Consider the following 18,992-nt stretch of genomic DNA (forward strand, 5'->3'; position numbering starts at 1 on the left):
ATTAAAACATGCATACTCTCAGCTCTCCATGGCACATGATTGGGCACCCCTGACTTAGTTGAAGAAATTAATATTCCGCCATCTTCCAAACAGGAATAGGGGAGGTGGAAAATTGAAATTTTGTATTAGATTTTATGTATTGTAGGCAATAGCCAATGTAGCCAATTTTTATTTAAAAAGAAGTTTGTTTTACAAAGGTTTGATATAATGATGACAAAGATGATGATTGTGTCCAAGCAGCAAAAACCATAGGCCCCAGAGCCTTGGCATTGATCAAGATAAAACTGTGCACATTGATGTATTAGCAACTTTATTTTAGCTAAAATGTTAAATACACATATACATGTATACACATATATTAAAATGAAATGCTCATTAAAAATACTGAAATACAAAACTGATATACTGAGATGGAAAAAAGAAACATGTTCAATAATTTACAGGAGAAGTATATATATTTGAATACAATATGCTTTGTTTTATAGAAACATGTATGGTGTAAATCTTGTGCCACCAGGCACCTGAATTTGAATTTGAATCTAAATGCGTATTTCTTCATTTGAAATGGTCTATGAAATTTTGAAACTGAATTGGCTTACATTCAATTTGCATTTTAGATTTTTAATTCACGCCTCACAGCAAGGAGGTCCTGGGTTCGAATCCCCGTCGGCCAGGGCCTCTCTGTGCGGAGTTTGCATGTTCTCCCCATGTCTGCGTGGGTTTCCTCCGGGTACTCCGGTTTCCTCCCACAGTCCAAAGACATGCACGTTAGGCTGATTGGAGAGTCTAAATTGCCCGTAGGTATGTGTGTGTGAGTGAATGGTGTGTGTGCCCTGTGATAGACTGGCGACCTGTCCAAGGTGTATTCCTGCCTTTCGCCCAATGTATGCTGGGATAGGCTCCAGCCCCCCTGCGACCCTGATCAGGATAAGCGGGTTCAGATAATGGATGGATGGATGGATTTTTAATTCATGAGTAATGTTTTAAAATTGAATACTGTGGTTTGAATCAGAAAAGTTTTCAGATTCAATTAATCCAAATTAAACTTGAATTTCAGGTTTTTCAGTCTTAGGTTTCAGTTCACTTATACTTAGACCAGAAAGCTCTTTTCAACTCTCAAAAAGGCACAATTTCAATTCAACTCTATAAAAGCCAAGTTAACAATAACAGTGTTAATCCAATCTGTTTTTTAAACAGAATGAGCAATATAAAATGATATGAACAAAGTGGTCATAGAATCCACTGAAATGACTACTTATAACACAATATATTTTACTTACAATTTCATACAATCTTATCATACATATGCATACTTGTCTAAGTTTCGGTCATTTGCTGTTATTTGTCCACCCAACTTCATTAGGAGCTTCACAACCAGACCAGCCTGTATACAACACAATGGAAAAAGATCATGAAAACTATTTTACATTTCATACACAGTTTACTGGCTATAACAGATCTGAAACCATTCAGTGTGACAAATAAACAATAATAGAGGAAATCAAGAAGGGGGCACATAATTATACAGCGCCATGAAGTAAGGAAAATGGTGTGCATTTTGCTCTTACTAGTGGGTGGAAGCAAAACCTTCCTTTAAAAAAAAAAAATAATTTCTCCATTTGCACGCTGCACATTTCACAAGTAGTTAAAAGATTGGTATTGAGTTTTTACCTGTTTCGTGTGCACAATGAAGTTGATTTTATTTTCTGGGCTGTGGATGTGGAAATACTGGTCTGCCTGGCCCAGCTGCCACATGAAAGTGCCATACGTCAGACTTATGAGCAGCATCTGGACACACAAAAAAAAGGTTTTTTGTTATTTAGAGGTGACAAGAACATAAAACAACTGAGGGGGGCACAGAATATGTGAGTGTGCAAGCGGCAAACATTTAGTGTTAATTTTACTGGGTCGGGGTGTTTTTGTACACACTGTCACACACTGACACCACCTAAGGATCAGTCCTGGGGCCCCTTCCATTCATTATGTACTTGCTTCTTCTAGGTCAAATCATTCACTGTCATGGTCACAAATTCCACTGCTACTCTAATGATACAGAGATACTCAGCCAAAGAACATCACAACCCTACCATCCCCATCACACAGTCTGCATTCAGGACATAAAGGTCTGGATAGCTGCTGATTTCCAGAAACTGAACTGCAACAAAATAGAAATCGCCCTAACTGGAGAAAATGCCATGACCTCAGAAATCACCAACCTCTGTCTCGACATTGATAGCCTCCTAGTCAAACCCTCCACAACTGTCTGAAGGCTTGGCATTACCTTGTATCCCTCACTCAGCTTTGCACACCACAACAACTTCCTCGCTAAGAATGTATTTACCATCTCCATAAAATTGCACAACTCTACCTATCCCTCACCCTCAAAGATCCTAGTCCACACATTCATAACCCCCCCACCCATCCCCCGTTTGACTGTAATGGCCATCTCAGCAACATCCCCATAAGCTTTTCTAGGAGATAGCGTAACAGAGTGATTTAGGGTGGGGTTAATGTTGTGGATTATGCAGCTCAGTGAAGCTAATCGTTTTGCCTCGGGAAGGCTATAAACACATTAGTGAGGTGTGGTTTGTACATGCGAACCTTGGTCTCCATGTTCATCAGATGTAAGCCTTTGGTGTTGACCGCGACGTACACGTGGATGACCTTGTGGTTACTCGAGCTGGCCTTGGTGAAGACCTGGCCGGTGAAGAAGGCTGCTCCATAGGTGGGGATGTCCCAGCAGTTCTGGAGGAATAGGTGCTGGAGATGGTGCATCTCTTTGCTCACACCTTCACTTGTGCTGAGGTTCTGGGGAGCAGAGGCAGGTATGAAGGCTGTTGAAAAGGTCTCTCGAACAGAGCAAAGAATGCTTATTTATCAGTATACCATACCATAGTTAGGTCAATAATGCCTTCTACACTGATCTGACATGCACATATTATAGCCAACCACCTAAAAACACTGGACATTGAAACGCATGGTGGACTATGACTGATATAATCAACAGCACAGAATAAGACATAAGACAGCACCTAGATAACCTGGCAGCATATGCAAAAGAAGAAATGTATGAATAAAACAAACCTTGTATTCATGAAGGATCCTGTTTGTCCAATGGTGTGCTTTGCTTTTTACCTTGGATATTGGAACTATTGATTTCAGATTTTCCTCACTGGAAAACAGATATCTTGAGTCGTTTAACAAGCAAGGACATTACTGACATGATGACATGACATTTTGTGAGTATTCAGGACATTTAAAGCTTTTGTGACATGTCATGGAAGTAAATAAGCTCCACATTGCAGTGAAGCGCTAAGCACACACAGTATAGTTGTACTAACTTGAGAAATCCTTGCTTGTGTTTCTTGCTCTCATAGTTTCCATAGATGATCTGCAGCAGCAGGCTAGCCAGTGTGATGAGCTTGCTGTCAGGCGAGGGGTAAAAGCCCTTCAGTAGGCAGTGCCGAGCTTCATCAAACAGGATGAGGATTGATAGAGGGTCTTCAACCTGCCACATATCATAAGCACACAAGTTCCAAAAACGTGTAACCGCAAGGGGGGTCATAAGCAAGTGGGAAGTTGACTAAATGGTAAATGGTCTGCATTTATATAGTGCCTTCATCCAAAGCTTCTCATTCACACACACTCTCACACACACAAATGGCATGGCGATTGGCTACCATGCAAGGCACAAACCAGCTCATCAGGAGCAATTGGGGGTTAGGTGTCTTGCTCAGGGACACTTCAACACACCCAGGGTGCGGTCAAACCAGGAAACCTCCAACTGCTCTATATAAAAATATAGTTGCCAGATTTAAATTTTTTGCTGTTTGGGTGGGGCTCAGTAAGAGAGCTTGTTTCGAACACATTAGAACCACAATTACTATGGGCTCTATTTTCCGGCCAGCGTGTGGTGAGCCGACACTGGCAAAATGGCACTTCCGTCATGGATTTTGATACAAAATTAGCCAGGTCTATTATGTACTGTACTGTAAACGTGTAGTGTTTATCACCAAACCTTCTTCTCCACATCGAGAGGAAGGCAGACGTCCCTTCGCAGAAAGAGCTGTGGTGTCTCTCGCTGAGGATCCAGCACAGTGAGGTCCGTGACAATCTCTGTCCAAATGCGCAGGTGCTGCAGAGGTTTGTGGTATGGCTTCAGCTGCAGGTCTGAAAGAATGCATAGTGTCAACCCAGAAGACATTAGACATGGAAAACAGAATGTCCCAGAGAGCACACAATGTCATAGAGATGCACAGGGCACACCGAGACACACCGATCCTAGAGCCACAGGCAAAATGTATAGTAGTGGCAACTTGCTAGTCAACTTATCACAGAAGCTTGTTTACAGTGAATGTGTGTACTTCTTTGTTGATAAACAACTATTCTAGGCTGAAGAAAAGATTTTGTTGAATAGATTTGCATATGATGCCGCATATAGGGTATAATACCATAATGCAAGTTAATAACTAGAGGTGAATAAAATTGTTGAGGTGAAAAGGAGCGTATTGTTTAACTCGTGACACTAGTCTTTCTAGTCTTTACATTGGCCCTGAATGTTGTTTGTTTGGATAATTCCATCACCATGCGTCCACGCCCATATCACTTTTAGCTAAACTGGTACCAGCCAGAATGTGACCTACTATTCAGATGAAGTGTTGATGAAATGCCAACCAAGTGTTCTGGGAATCCACGTGGATTCCCAGAACACAAAGGTTGATGAACAGGTCACAGTTACACATAGTCAAAGCCAAACGAGAGGACATGTGGCTCTATTCTCACTCAGGTTTTCAGAGCAGATCCAGATGGTGAAGTACTGCTGGGTTTCCTGAGACAGACGCATGCCCTCCATGATCTGCCGCACCGAGGTGTTGTTCCCGTGCTTCAGCTCCACTGAGCGATATGAACCGTCCATGCGATAGATCCGTACCTTTTCGTACTGACAAACGCAGGAGTCATCTTTCAATAACGACACGTGGTAAAACATGTGGTAACAGAAACGGTACTAAAAGTGTGAGGGGCAGATTCATTTAAACAAATTTACTTCCCACAGATGATCTAAAACTAAATTTAAGTGCCAACGAGCTGGCAGCTACCAATGAGAAAGTGCCTAGCACTGATTCCCAATGTGACCCACAACACAAGGTGGACAGGATTTAACAGTAATCTCATTTATATTTCTAACCCTTTTGAAAATAATGAGTGGTGGACTTTCAAAGACATCATTCAAAGATGGCTTGCTCCCTCTTACAACCATATCCAACAGACTACTAAACTGGCAAATGGCCTAGTAGATACAAAACTCAGAAACCTTTCTTGCTAAATAAATCTAGTTATCACATAAAGTACAACTGTATGACCGAAAACAACCTTTAAAGGCTCTCTAATATATTTCTCTCTGATTCATAGGTATGAACTGAAGCTGTATGCTTAAGAGGGTGAAGAGGTATGCTTACAGGCTTGTTATTGGCTTGTTTGAGCTGTTTTGCTGCTTCCTCCCACTCATTCTGTTTGTTCTCCTCACAGACCTGCAATGGGGATCTTTTCTGCTGATCTTCAATATGCTGTAAATAAAGGCAAGCGCAAACGATGATTCTCGGGCACCACCTTCTGTGCAGTGGCTGTAATATGAATCTCTGGAGTGATAAGTGCAGTCATTTTAGCAGGCCTACAATGGGACCTGAATAAAAATGTAACAAATAAAAACGTTTTAATTTACAGTGCATTATCAAATGGAAAAAAGGAACTGGTCTATTAATGACAATCTGCATATTAAGAACAGGCTCCATCAAGCTGCCACATCTGCTTTCCTTAAATTTCATTAAAAAGGAAAATCACTGGAGACATACAAATCATAACTGTCACTATATTGTACAGTTAGTGGCTGCTTTAATAGGTAGACCTATCCAGCACTGGGCAGGACATTGATCTGCCCAAATTATTTGCAGCATTGATTCAACAAGGCGCTGGAAACATTCCTTTGGGATTTCAAACTGAGCCTTACCCTGTCTATTTCGGGGTGCTGCAGGAGGAGCTGTACGATCACAGAGTGGCCTCCCCCAGCAGCAAAGTGCAGGGGTGAGCTCAGCTGCCCGTTCAGCAGGTTAGGGTTACAGTTCCCCTTCTCCAGCAACAACTTTGTTGCCTCCACCTTGCCATACCTGAAGGACATACGTGGAAAGCACCAATGTCGTCAGACAGACTTTACACATTTTCACATCCGAAGCCAACATACCACGTCAGGGAACACAATACTAGTCCTGTCATGTAGAGTTATGTTCCTTCTTTCCCCCAAAGCTACACGCTGGCAGGACACGTATCTAAACGGAGAACAGTTGTGTTCAGGTCCCGTGTGATTGATGAAACAAATTAGTTTGACATGGCAAGTTAAAGGAGTAATATGGTGATTGACACTTGCCAGTTGTCGTTAGGCAACTATAAAACAAATGTGCATATTTTTTATTTTATCTTTATTTTTTATTATTCATTCATTCATTCATTCATTTTCCTAACCCGCTTTTTCTGAACAGGGTCGCAGGGGGGCTGGAGCCCATCCCAGCATACATTGGGTGAAAGGCAGGAATACACCTTAGACAGGTTGCCAGTCCATCGCAGGGCACACACACCATTCACTCACACACTCATACCTATGGGCAATTTAGACTCTCCAATCAGCCTAACCTGCACGTCATTTAAATGTATTTTAAAACTTTTTTCTAAGCCTAAATTTCCCACTATAAAAGTTCACCCAATACGGTAATGAGAACTGTCAATTAGCTACGACATGCTCTCACTTTCCTGGAGGCCAGCGGTGCAAACTGTGGGCCACAAGTTATAGGGGAGGGATAAGGGAAGTGGTTATCCTCGTGTGACATACTACTAGGAGAATATTCTCAACTGGTTGAAAATAGGACGATAAATTTAAAATGCTTTCTTCTCCAAAACTAAAGGACATATTTAATACTGTCATCGTGTTTCTTCAATGCCCTCTGGAGCAAATTGCATATAAAAACCTGGAAAGTCACAGACAGTCAATGACCTCAGTAAACATGGGACCAATGTACCAACCAGCATGTGTAGTGAATGGGGGCCCAGTGGTCGCTGTCTAGCTGTTTGACAGAGAAGCCACTGTCCAGGAGTTTGGAAAGCAGGTCTGTGTCACCTTCGCATGCGCTACGGTGCAGGGGGAAATCATCCACCCACTGGCGCTCTCTAAGAGGAGACAAAAAAGCATGCAGCACTGACGCAAAAACACAAATCACGGCAAGAAAATAATGTTACAACTGAACACTGCGCATACTATTTTAACATCTCAAGCATAACTTGCTTGTCCTTCTCTCAATGATCATGTAATGAATCTTGAACAATATTGAGGTCTGTGTAGGCCTGAATTGTGAAACAGGAAGTGATGGAATGACACAATATAGTTCCTCTAGACTGAGATTAACTAAATTAAGTTACATTTTATTGACAATTTTACTTTGATTTTATTTTCAGTAATTGTTAGGGGTGCCAAAAATTTTGACTCCTATGGTTTTCACAAAAAATAAGAGGGTGTCAATAAATCTGGAGCTCACTGTATGTAGTTAAAATCAATAGCATTTTATATTCATATTATTATAATTATATTGATAAATAATGAGGCCTGTGACTACATTAAAAGTACACTGGATGTATAATAAAGCATTCTAAATAGACACATCTTCTGCATATGCCTTTACACAAATTTCCGAATGTGTCGATCTCCAAAGAACAAATTCAGATAAGACAAAAAATACCAAAATGTTAGTGGAAACGTTTGTTAGCCCAGTTAGCAATCAAATTTGTTTGCACGCACATTTTGTGAACGAGGCCCATTGTGTTTAAGGAAGCTTCACTTGCTGTATTACTGTTCTCTCACTATTTAACATTACAGAAATTCCTTTCTGTTGTAACACCTTTCAGGGGAGATTCCACTGCTTTGTAACACACTGTGTGCAAGGTACATTCTCTCATTGTGTAAGCCTTTTCCTTACTTGTCTTCTGTCACGTTGCTCATGCTATGCTGCCACTTCTCCCTTTTGGGTATCTGTATTTTGGAGTAATCTGGAGCACCCAGGCCGAAGTACGGGTTAATGATAACTTTATCTACCTAGAAGGAGAACAAGAGATGCATTAATTCAGGCATTTAGCTTATTCATGGAGGTGGTAAAGACAATCGCATGAAAGCTAGACAAATGTGTCCTGCACACTTGCCAACCATGGATCTTATTCACATTCAAATGTATAAATGTACAAAAAGCAAACGCATCCCTGAACAAACGGCACTGTTAGCACTTGCAGCAAAAAGGCACCTCACTCTGTTTGTGTACTGCAGGTCAGAACCATAAAGAGGGTTCTGGATGCACATGTCCGCTTTCTCCAGCGACATCATCTTGCTCTTGATCTCGAGGGCCGTGTACCCCATATGCAGCGTGACGTCGAGATGCTTGCTCTCTGTGGTGTAAGCTGGATTGCTGACATCCGTCTTCACCCGGTCTGCTGGGGAGGGCCGGAACAGGGCAGGGACCGCATGGGGAACAAGGTGCTGCTCTGCTAGCCACCTGAGGATAAAAGGGCAAAAACACTTCACTTCACAATAGCTGCACACTGAATCAAATTCAAATGAAAGGCCTGAGTCTGAAGCATACTTGTCCAAGGCTAGAAGCATCTTTGAAGTCACGGATGAGAAGTGGGCGCTGGTCTCATTGCACACCCGCATTATATCTTGAAGACAATAGAAAGATGGAGTCCCAGGAGTGCATATGGGCTTACTATTGTCTGCAATTAGAGAAGAACAAAAAATTATGAAAGTGGAAAACAACCCAGAGCATTCTGATTTAATAAACCGTACCATTCATATCATTCATGAAAATGATCAAACTAAATTTGTGCAACAATTTAGTTGCCTTTACACAACAGTGTTGCTGAGGTGCACTGCTACAAACTGCAATGGGAGAGGAAGAAAAGCAGTGTGCAAGGTCCAGTACTTCGTTCCTCCTAGCCTGTCACACGCACACAAAATTTTCCCCTCTGAAGCAGAAGTGCCACTTTGAGTTGCCAAGAGTACTTTTGTGCATTGCCAGTCAGGGGTGCCAATAATTCTGGAGTGCACTGTCCTCATACATACACACACACACACACACACACATCTGAATTTCATTGACTTCATGTTATGCCATAACATACCATTAATGAAATAAAAGATGTTAGACACAGTCCTACCTTTCACATTAATTGGCACAACAAATAAAGAGGCTTCTTGCCCCGCGTTTTCCCCATCAAGAGGGAATTTCTTCATGTACACCACACGCTTTCCTGAAAAGAAGTAACAGCCATCCACAATGTGTGAGACCCTGTGGGCCACAAAGTGTATAGACCTGCGGATCCACTGTTACCACCACTTAATGAGGACATTATTGCATCATATTCAGACTGTTTAGCCTACCTATGAAACCCTGGTTGTTGGATATAGGTTTGGTTGTTTCATCAACATACTGCAGAATAGATGTGGAAACGTCACCGTCTGTTTGGATTTTGGTCCCCAACAGAACCTTCTTCCTTTTCTTTTCCTTCCCTTCTAGAGGGACTTCTATTAAAAGTATCTGTAGAGACAAAAACATGAAAGAGTATATCAGAGTTCCTGTAAAGATAATGGTGTGTTATGATTCAACACAACCTAATGGCTTTTTTCATTCTATGATTTTTTTGGAATTGATGAGTTGGAGGAGACAGTGTGTGTAATAGCGGGAGCATAGAAACGGAAGGGCTGAGTGCAGAATGTGTTATTACTGAAGAAATAACTTTTTACTACTTTTTCCATACTGTGTTTTGTCTTGTTTCACACAATTTAGCACTTTTCGCACTGCACCTGTAATACCCTAGATATACATTTTTCCCTTAGCATTTCTCAAACCCAACATAATTTAGAAATAAAAATGTTGAAATCAATTCAGTTGTGTCCTTTATTTGCGTTTATAATCTTTATGAAATGAGGTTGCTGTATTCATAGAAATCAATGTGGTAATGCTGGACATGGCGTCGGGCTTGATGGTTCTAGGTTGTAAAAAGTTTTAAGGTATCACCACCAATTAAAGAGGAAACATGAAACATGTTATATAATTAGTTGGAATAGAGGTGAAATTAGAGTCATTTGTTAAAAAGCTTACACTCTGTTTTGGTTCTCAGACAACAGAAATAATGCAATAATCTGGAAGGAGGAATAAATATGAATCCAAATGATTCTGCAAAGACATAAATTATGTTGAATATCTATCCATGACAGAACATCAGAGTGCTTACTTCATAAGCTTTAGCCTTGTATTCTTTGGAGTTCAGGCTGACTATATTCTTTGGACGAATTACAGCGATAAACACATCCTCAGCATTATCTCTGTCTCCCATTGTTTGCTTCTTCAAATCAAACATCCCAAAGATGGAGTGTCACCATACCTGGAAAATTGAAAAGAAAATATCAGGATAATAAAGGCAACTACAAGAACAAAAACAAGAACAGCAATGACAAATATTGCTGCAAGCAGCGATTCCTGAGGGCAAAAAAACAAAACCACAGTTGGGAAGCACAGAGACAGAGATGTTCCAACTGAGACAAAGGCCATTAACTTAACTGACTTAGTGATTATTCATATTTTTTTTTTATTTGGATCTTAATAGCACAACCATGAGGTAGGATTTGGCTAAAGCTTTATGTTTTGATTCTTGAACCAACTGTCAAGGTTCTTATGAAGTTTCATAACTTTATGGCAATAGGTTTTGGAATTATTAGTATTTGGTGAAAAGCCATGCCTACTGCAATTCCTTTGGCTTGTCATTCAGCCATATTTTGCCCTTAAGTGAAATAAATGTATTAGGTATTAGGAGTAAGTTAGATTTATTTTATATTCTATATTCGACTCGTCACACACATCTAAAACATGTGACTAGCATGTCGCAATTTTGCAATAATGATTTATAATCCATATCTGGTTCACAGTGCCATCTGGTGCCAATTTAAATGACAACATTACAAGAGTGCATGGAAAAAAATAAACAATAATAAATAAATAAATAAATTATATATATATATATATATATATATATAATTATTATAATTACAATTAATCTTTATTATTAATAAATTGTTTAACAACAGATTGTTGTATTTAATGGCAAACCGTTTTCTGCTGCATCTCACTCCTTTGGCCTCTTTCCTTGGTTGCTAGTTAGGTAGTTAGGGATCCCAACCATATAGACTTTAGAAATCTCAACTAGAAAGACGTTCACACTCCTCGGCCAAAACAAGCAAAATCGCTACAGCATTCTGCATCATCATAATATTATTTTTTAAAAGCACTTGACATTGGACAACTAAATACTAGACAAGTTCCCCAGCAGTCTTAGCTTATCAGATGAGCAAAATAGGCTACTTCTTTCAAAGAAAGCGTTTAGCTAAGCCTTGGGGAGAAGGGATGAAAGGCACTGCGTATCTGACCCAGTTTGAATGGGTTGAACATTGTTGAGGACAGATATCCTTTCCAGATATTTGGGGGACCCATCTCCCGTGTCCTCCATGTAAAATACGCCTATGGGCGTGAGCACAATAAAGTCATCAGTCACTTCCACTGAAGTCTACATCGATGCACACTTCTCAGGGTGGAGTGGAGGAGGCCGTAGTTGAAGCCGCTTTGCTCGTCTACTCCAATATTGGGACAGTGGTAAAAGGGAGTCCACAAAGATCGGTTTCCGGGGTACGGAGTAAGGAGGGTGCATTTTCCTTTGCATCATCGGTTAGCTCGCTAACCCCGTAATCTCGCTTCGTGGTACAAGCGCCAGGAAATTGCCTTGAAATGCAAAGCCCGATTTTGGCTGCTTCATTCAGCTTTAATTTGGCCACCACATTTATCAAAACTTCCGAATTTAATGTAGACTATCTAGTCAGCAGAATATATTAAAGGACATAGCTAGACAGCCAGCTATGATCCATCAATGGGGATGTGAATGTGTGCAATTTTACCATTTATGTTGGCTATACTTTGTGGTTAACTTTCACTAGCTTCACATTAGCTAAACTAACTTTAAACACAGTAAGCAATGAACTCTTTCCTATTACCAACTAGCTATATTAATCTCATTACAACAAAAACAACTCGAAAACCCAACAGGAGATACACTCCGATGTTTAGTGTTGAACACCAAGTGCCATGGAATTATAAATTACTTTCGTGTAGTGGAACCAAACTCTTAATGTTAGCCAACTTTCACTAATTTATTCAGTGTTGACTAGATGACGAACGTTAAATCACACGTACCTGATCTTTTTTCCAAACTGACAATTGAAACAGTCAATCCATCACACTGGTAGTGCAAATGTGAGAACGACCAGAAAACATTAGATTGGGTTTCCTGATTAACATGTCGCAACGTAACTTCCGGTAATCACTATAGCATGAAATTTCACAATAAAAGTTCGAACTTCCTCTTGCCCATTGTGGTAGACATAGGCAATTCTTGGGTTACATATGGCCTCCCTTACCATCTTCCTTCCATCTTTCCAGCAGAGTTGGAGACTGGACTTGAAATTTCACTGAAATGACTTTGACTGGGCAGAATTGACTTGAGGTTTAATTGTGATCACATTGTAACATTCCCCTGATTAAGTGTTTGTCTCCCACCCATATGTATGACAAGCTAGCTCTGCCGCTGACTGTAGGCTATTCTATTTGGGAAAGGCATTTCAGTGAAGTTATTGTAGCCTATATCATAGGTCTACATTTTAAATTGGCATGGCCTAGTATGCTGCATCAGCAGTTTTATCTGCCCTGTTTGCCGGTGTGATTCGAGGGTGTACACTACATGACTAGATGTGCAGATGTGTCATCACAGTGAATCTGGTGTGGGTAAAATACTGAAATCTATAGATATGGGGCAGGACTGACTACATTTCCAATATTGACAAATACATCTGAGGGTCTAGAGTTCCAGATATTTAAACAATATATTTTGTTGATGTCAAGCTTTGCAGTGTAAGGGGGGAGGGAATATTTGTTTGTTGCAGACAGCACCTCCCAATGGAAGTCATTCTGGCTATATTGCTATACTGCTATTGTCAGTATGTCAGGACAAGTGATAATGACAATATACATGTATCCATAAAATATCAATCTTTTCTCTGTATAAACCAATACTGTGGAAGAATCGATATGAGGTTAAAGAGCAGACCGTCACCTTTAGTTTTAGGCTATACCTCCATATTGGGCGATCCATGTCGGAATTACATCCCATTTTGTACAAAGTGCCTCCATTTTAGGGGGAAAAAGTAATTGGACAGTTGGTTTCTCAGTTGTTTCTAATTAGTCAGGTGTATTCAATCGCTTCCTTAATTAAGGTATAATAAAGTTTTTCATATCTAGTCTTGATTCTAGGCTTTCAATTACCTTTGGAGTCTGTTATTGTGTTTGTTAACATAAGAACCAGAGTTGTACCACTGTCCAAATACTTACAGTCGGCACTGTACATATTAATTACAAGTACAGAATGAACAGAGCAGTAAAGAACGTACATAGATTGGTGCACGTGCATGTGAAGGGGAGTCAAATTCTGGCAGGGAGTCAGGTTTCGGCACAAAACCTGATCTCTACATTTGATCTATAGATCCCCCTTCTTTTAAGCCCTGTTTCTCTCAGGTAGGATTTGAGGGTCCTAAGTGAAATGTTAATCCCATGATATAAGGCTGGGTGATATGGCCTACAATGTACAGTGCATCCGGAAAGTATTCACAGCGCTTCACTTTTCCCACATTTTGTTATGTTACAGCCTTATTCCGAAATGGAATAAATTCATTTCTTTCCTCAAAAAATTCAAACACAACACCCCATAATGACAACATGAAAGAAGTTTTAGAAATTTTTGCAAATTTATTAAAAATAAAAAACTAAGAAATCACATGTACATAGGTATTCACAGCCTTTGCTCAATACTTTGTTGATGCACCTTTGGCAGCAATTACAGCCTCAAGTCTTTTTGAATATGATGCCACAAGCTTGGCACACCTATCTTTGGGCAGTTTCGCCCATTCCTCTTTGCAGCACCTCCAGGCTGCAAAGGTGCTCCATCAGGTTGGATGGGGAGCATCGGTGCACAGCCATTTTCAGATCTCTCCAGAGATGTTCAATCGGATTGAACATCGGAACAATCGGAAGTCTAGGCTCTGGCTGGGCCACTCAAGGACATTCACAGAGTTGTCCTGAAGCCACTCCTTTGATATCTTGGCTGTGTGCTTAGGGTCGTTGTCCTGCTGAAAGATGAACTGTCGCCCCAGTCTGAGGTCAAGAGCGCTCTGGAGCAGGTTTTCATCCAGGGTGTCTCTATACATTGCTGCATTCATCTTTCCCTCAATCCTGACTAGTCTCCCAGTTCCTGCCGCTGAAAAACATCCCCACAGCATGATGCTGCCACCACCATGCTTCACTGTAGGGATAGTATTGGCCAGGTGATGAGCGGTGCCTGGTTTCCTCCAAACAGGACACCTGGCATTCATGCCAAAGAGTTCAATCTTTGTCTCATCAGACCAGAGAATTTTGTTTCTCATGGTCTGAGAGTCCTTCAGGTGCCTTTTGGCAAACTCCAGGCGGGCTGCCATGTGCCTTTTACTAAGGAGTGGCTTCCGTCTGGCCACTCTACAGCCTGATTGGTGGATTGCTGCAGAGATGGTTGTCCTTCTGGAAGGTTCTCCTCTCTCCACAGAGGAACGCTGGAGCTCTGACAGAGTGACCATCGGATAATTGGTCACCTGTCTGACTAAGGCCCTTATCCCCTGATTGCTCAGTTTAGACGGGCAGCCAGCTCTAGGAAGAGTCCTGGTGGTTCCAAACTTCTTCCATTTACGGATGCCACTGTGCTCATTGGGACCTTCAAAGCAGCAGAAACTTTTCTGTACCCTTCCCCCAGATTTGTGCCTCGAGACAATCCTGTCTCGGCGGTCTACAGACAATTCCTTTGACTTCATGCTTGGTTTGTGCTCCGACATGCACTGTCAACTGTGGGAACCTTATATAGACAGGTGTGTGCCTTTCCATAATCATGTCCAATCAACTGAATTTACCACAGGTGGACTCCAATTTAGCTGTAGAAACATCTCAAGGTTGATCAGTGGAAACAGGATGAACCTGAGCTTCATGGCAAAGGCTGTGAATACTTATGTACATGTGATTTCTTCATTTTTTTATTTTTAATAAATTTGCAAAAAAAAAAAAAAAAAAACTTCTTTCATGTTGTCATTATGGGGTGTTGTGTGTAGAATTTTGAGGGAAAAAATTAATTTATTCCATTTTGGAAGAAGGCTATAATATAACAAAATGTGGGAAAAGTGAAGTGAATACTTTCCGGATGCACTGTATATCACAATATATTTGGAATTCTGGATGGTAATGATATATATCACGTTTTTTTTCTCATAATTTCAACAGAAGATGCTTTCAGATGAATAGAACTCTTACCTTGAGTTAATGTTATTCATTTCCATTGTTGTTTTCTTATAAAAGGGAAGCATACACCCACATGTGTTGTGGACCAGTGTTAATGAATAACCTTATAGTTAACTCAAATGTTACCCCAAGTGTTATATTCTTCTTAAAGCATCTTCAGTTGAAATTAGGAAAAAAAATCCTCAAATTACTTTGACCTCATTATTCATGGTTTCCTTTCAAATTCAATCTGTTGGAGTAAAGAAATTGTACCACAGTATTTCCCATTTGAAGTACTGGATGTGCACGCTCTCCACCCAGGCACGTCTGCTCAAGCTGCTGAACTGTTTGTTCTCACTCTTGCTTGCATTCTTGCGGAAGGACATACAGGTACTGTGCACACAGACTATACGTACTGTACTTTTGGTGATGTGCATGATTTCAGAGCTGTGGTAACATCACAGATTCATAACTTCAAGTGGTAAGCCAATTCAACATTCTTTATTAATGACTAATTTGTTAAAATCATAGCAAATAACAAAACATTTAACTGTTGTGATTAAATAATTGACTGGTAACCAACAAAGGTTTTGTGGGAAATGCCCTCACTGATGAGGCTGTCAAACAAGCTGCATTATCTCCATCCTCTGTATGTAGAAAAGGGATGTAATTCCTTCAGCGATTACCCGATATGGCTGTAAATGCCCTCAAATTAACTGCACTGCACTTATTATTAATAGAATACAATGTCTGCCCAAATACATATCGACCTTGGGATACCCATGGGATTCCAGTCCGGAGACTGAGATGGCCATTGCAGAACCTAGTTGTTGTTTTTAATTAACCATTTATGTGCGGATTTTAATGTGTGCTTGGAGTCACTCTCCTGCTGGACTATCTACCTACGACCAAGACTCGCTTCCTAGCAGAGGCAACCAGATATTCTGCCAAGACTTCTTGGTAATTCATAGTGCTACTGTTATTCAATAGTGCCCCTGTACCACAAATATACATGATAATCATATAAAACAGAGGTTTGGCAAACTCAAGATGCTTGGTTTTGTTTATTGTGCTCAGTAAGGGCTGTTTTTTTCCAAAGACGTGCCATTTTGTGTTTTTTAGACTTGGTGACCCCATGACAACCAATTTCTGCAATTCTTAAATTACAATCCTTGGGTTACATATGGCCTCCCTTACCATCTTCCTTACCATCCGTGGGGATAATATGCACTTGCATCCTCTTCCTGGCAAGTTTGCAACCATTCCATACTATGTATTAACCATACCATGGCATTGGGTGAAATTGTGTGAACGTAATGGACTCTTTTCTCACAATGTTTTTCTCTGTTTAGTGCCTTTTTCAAGGTTGAACAAGATGTCCTAGAAGTAGAAGTGCAGCCAAATAACCCACGATATGTAAGCAGCTCTCTTAACAGAACCTATTCATAACATCATGTATGAAGTGATTCATGTTCCTTATCTCTGCAAGATAAGTTTCCACTGTCTGTGTGAAAAAGTATAAAGCTAGATGAAGAAACAGCATTTTCTTGTACTTCTCTCCATGATCATGAAATAAAGCTGAAAAGCTTGATAGAATGTGGCCAAAATAATAAGAGAAGCATGAATGAAAACACTTCTGAAGATGACGAATTCAAAGGAAAAGCAAATGGTAACAAGGCAAACCTGCATTGACTTGATACGTATAAGGAAAAAAAAATATGAATGAAATACCAACTGCCTAATTAGGGGCCTAATAATTAACCTCAGTCTTTTGTTACCTCTTCTTATGTAATTGTTTGCAAGATTTGCAAGTGCACAATATGAACATCGTACTTTTAATCTTAATGCCATTACGAAGCTATTTCTGGCATAATGTGGTTTAAGGTAAATAATCCCTCGAAATAAAAAATAACAGCTTGTTAAAAGTAGGGCGGCCTGTAGCGTAGTGGTTAAGGTATATGACTGGCCCCCCCCGCAAGGTCGGTGGTTCTAATCCCTGTGTAGCCACAATAAGATCCACACAGCCTTGGGCCCTTGAGCAAGGCCCTTAACCCTGCATTGCTCCAGGGGAGGATTGTCTCCTGCTTAGTCTAATCAACTGTACGTCACTCTGGATAAGAGCGTCTGCCAAATGTCAAAAATGTAAAATTCTACACAGGGGTACACAGGGGTACTCCAGGAGTTTGGGAACCACTGGACCGCACAAATATAGAAATTTCAAACAACAGTTCCTGGTTTGAGGGTGTATTTTATGATGAGAAGGGCAAAATTATTTCTAAAAACATTCCTATCTCCACATACATTTACTCAGTCTCAAGTAATACCTTATTTAGTAGCTTTCTGTACTTTAACATGATGAAAAACGGAAAGTGTCAAATTGTGTGTACAGTATCTGAAGTAGAGTGGGTCACATTTTTCTTCAGTAATTCTTTCCAAGCTGTTTGGACTGAGAATGAGTTCAAAGTGGTGTAGATTTGTTGAGAGAAAGAGAAGGCGGATCCATAAATAATTAGGCAGGTACTTTCAGTTCCAGCACATTCTGTAAAAGGAATCAAATCCCAGATGACATTTACATTACTTTGAATAGATATTTGATGGATGGATGGAAAGTGGACATGACCCTCTATGTTAATTAAAGGTTATTTCAAAAATTACCAGCAACTTTACAGTCACTATAAATCTATGCTTTAACCAAAGGCCTTTTCATTCAAATTCACCCACCCAAATAATTCATCTTCACTTAATTCCAGAGACACAAAAGCTTTTGAAATGTTATATTAATCTTTATTTTAAATTTGGAAAAATGCCCATAAAATCCAAAGCTCCTACCTTTACAAAAATATGTCTAGAAATGTCTTCTGTGGTCTGTCCATAGTAGCAGTCAAATGACACACAGTGTAGCAAAACCCTGCAGCAGCCTTCACACCAAAAAACAAAACAAAACAAAAACATTCTATACTTTCTTCCACTTACACAACATACAGTATAAATTAATCACTTTTAAATTAGCATTCCACAAATATACATTTAGATTGCGATTATAATTATGAACATCCGATAAGCAGACTCATTGACACAGAAGCTGTCCCATATGCTGGCAAGGAAGCCAATTATTACACGATTATTTTGGTCCCGGAAATATACATGATAATCATACAAAACAGCGCAGCTCTGCACAATGAAAATGATGAAGTCTTCAAGCCAGTTGAAAAGCACACGTCTTATCTTCTTATTCCAAATTGCAGTTGAGCATAGGAACAAGAACCTGTGAGAAGAAGTTCTAAATTAATGCACGAGATATATCAACAACATCAGCTACATATTTCATCAAATGGGCTGTGCTTTAAATAAATATGAGCAATACAACAATTTGTGTGTGTGTAAGCGGTGTTCAATGGCAAGCGCATTAAAAAATTCAGTAAATGTGGTCCAACTGTTATGTGATTCAGTAATACATATCATGTGATCTCATTTGTGAATTGACTGCTAGTCTTAGAACACACTGTCACATCT

The 18,992-nt window shown here is 40.1% G+C and overlaps 2 protein-coding genes across 6 annotated transcripts in view; both read right to left on the reverse strand.

The window, feature by feature from the left end:
- Positions 1 to 293: 293 nt before the first annotated feature.
- On the reverse strand, positions 294 to 12,430 carry krit1 (KRIT1 ankyrin repeat containing). Its single transcript, XM_061253597.1, has 17 exons — positions 12,327 to 12,430; positions 10,321 to 10,470; positions 9,467 to 9,623; positions 9,244 to 9,336; positions 8,670 to 8,799; positions 8,339 to 8,582; positions 8,016 to 8,131; positions 7,069 to 7,212; positions 6,005 to 6,161; positions 5,457 to 5,564; positions 4,783 to 4,939; positions 4,019 to 4,170; positions 3,342 to 3,508; positions 3,085 to 3,172; positions 2,602 to 2,808; positions 1,672 to 1,788; positions 294 to 1,384 (listed from the first exon to the last, which is right to left on the reverse strand). Exons 2-17 carry the CDS (start codon positions 10,444 to 10,446, stop codon positions 1,298 to 1,300), a joined length of 2,250 nt encoding a protein of 749 aa, XP_061109581.1. The 5' UTR covers positions 10,447 to 10,470; positions 12,327 to 12,430; the 3' UTR covers positions 294 to 1,297.
- Positions 12,431 to 18,241: 5,811 nt separating this feature from the next.
- Positions 18,242 to 18,992, reverse strand: part of akap9 (A kinase (PRKA) anchor protein 9) — a 64,804-nt gene continuing 64,053 nt past the window's right edge. For all 5 annotated transcript variants that reach the window (XM_061254091.1, XM_061254089.1, XM_061254092.1 and 2 more), the window contains one exon: positions 18,242 to 18,744. In XM_061254091.1, coding sequence (XP_061110075.1) covers positions 18,701 to 18,744 — 44 coding nt within the window. In that variant the 3' untranslated portion in view covers positions 18,242 to 18,700. The remainder of the gene's footprint in view (positions 18,745 to 18,992) is intronic.

This window comes from Conger conger, chromosome 9 (genome assembly GCF_963514075.1).
Source record: "Conger conger chromosome 9, fConCon1.1, whole genome shotgun sequence".
NCBI lineage: Eukaryota > Metazoa > Chordata > Actinopteri > Anguilliformes > Congridae > Conger > Conger conger.

Coding starts and splice junctions, on each gene's coding strand:
- krit1 (XM_061253597.1), bottom strand. CDS start 10,446: ATGTTTGATTTGAAGAAGCAAACAATGGGAGACAGAGATAATGCTGAG. Junction 8,583..8,669: donor ATGCTTCTAGCCTTGGACAA/GTATGCTTCAGA, acceptor TTTTATCCTCAG/GTGGCTAGCAGAGCAGCACC. Junction 3,509..4,018: donor CTCTCGATGTGGAGAAGAAG/GTTTGGTGATAA, acceptor GATATGTGGCAG/GTTGAAGACCCTCTATCAAT.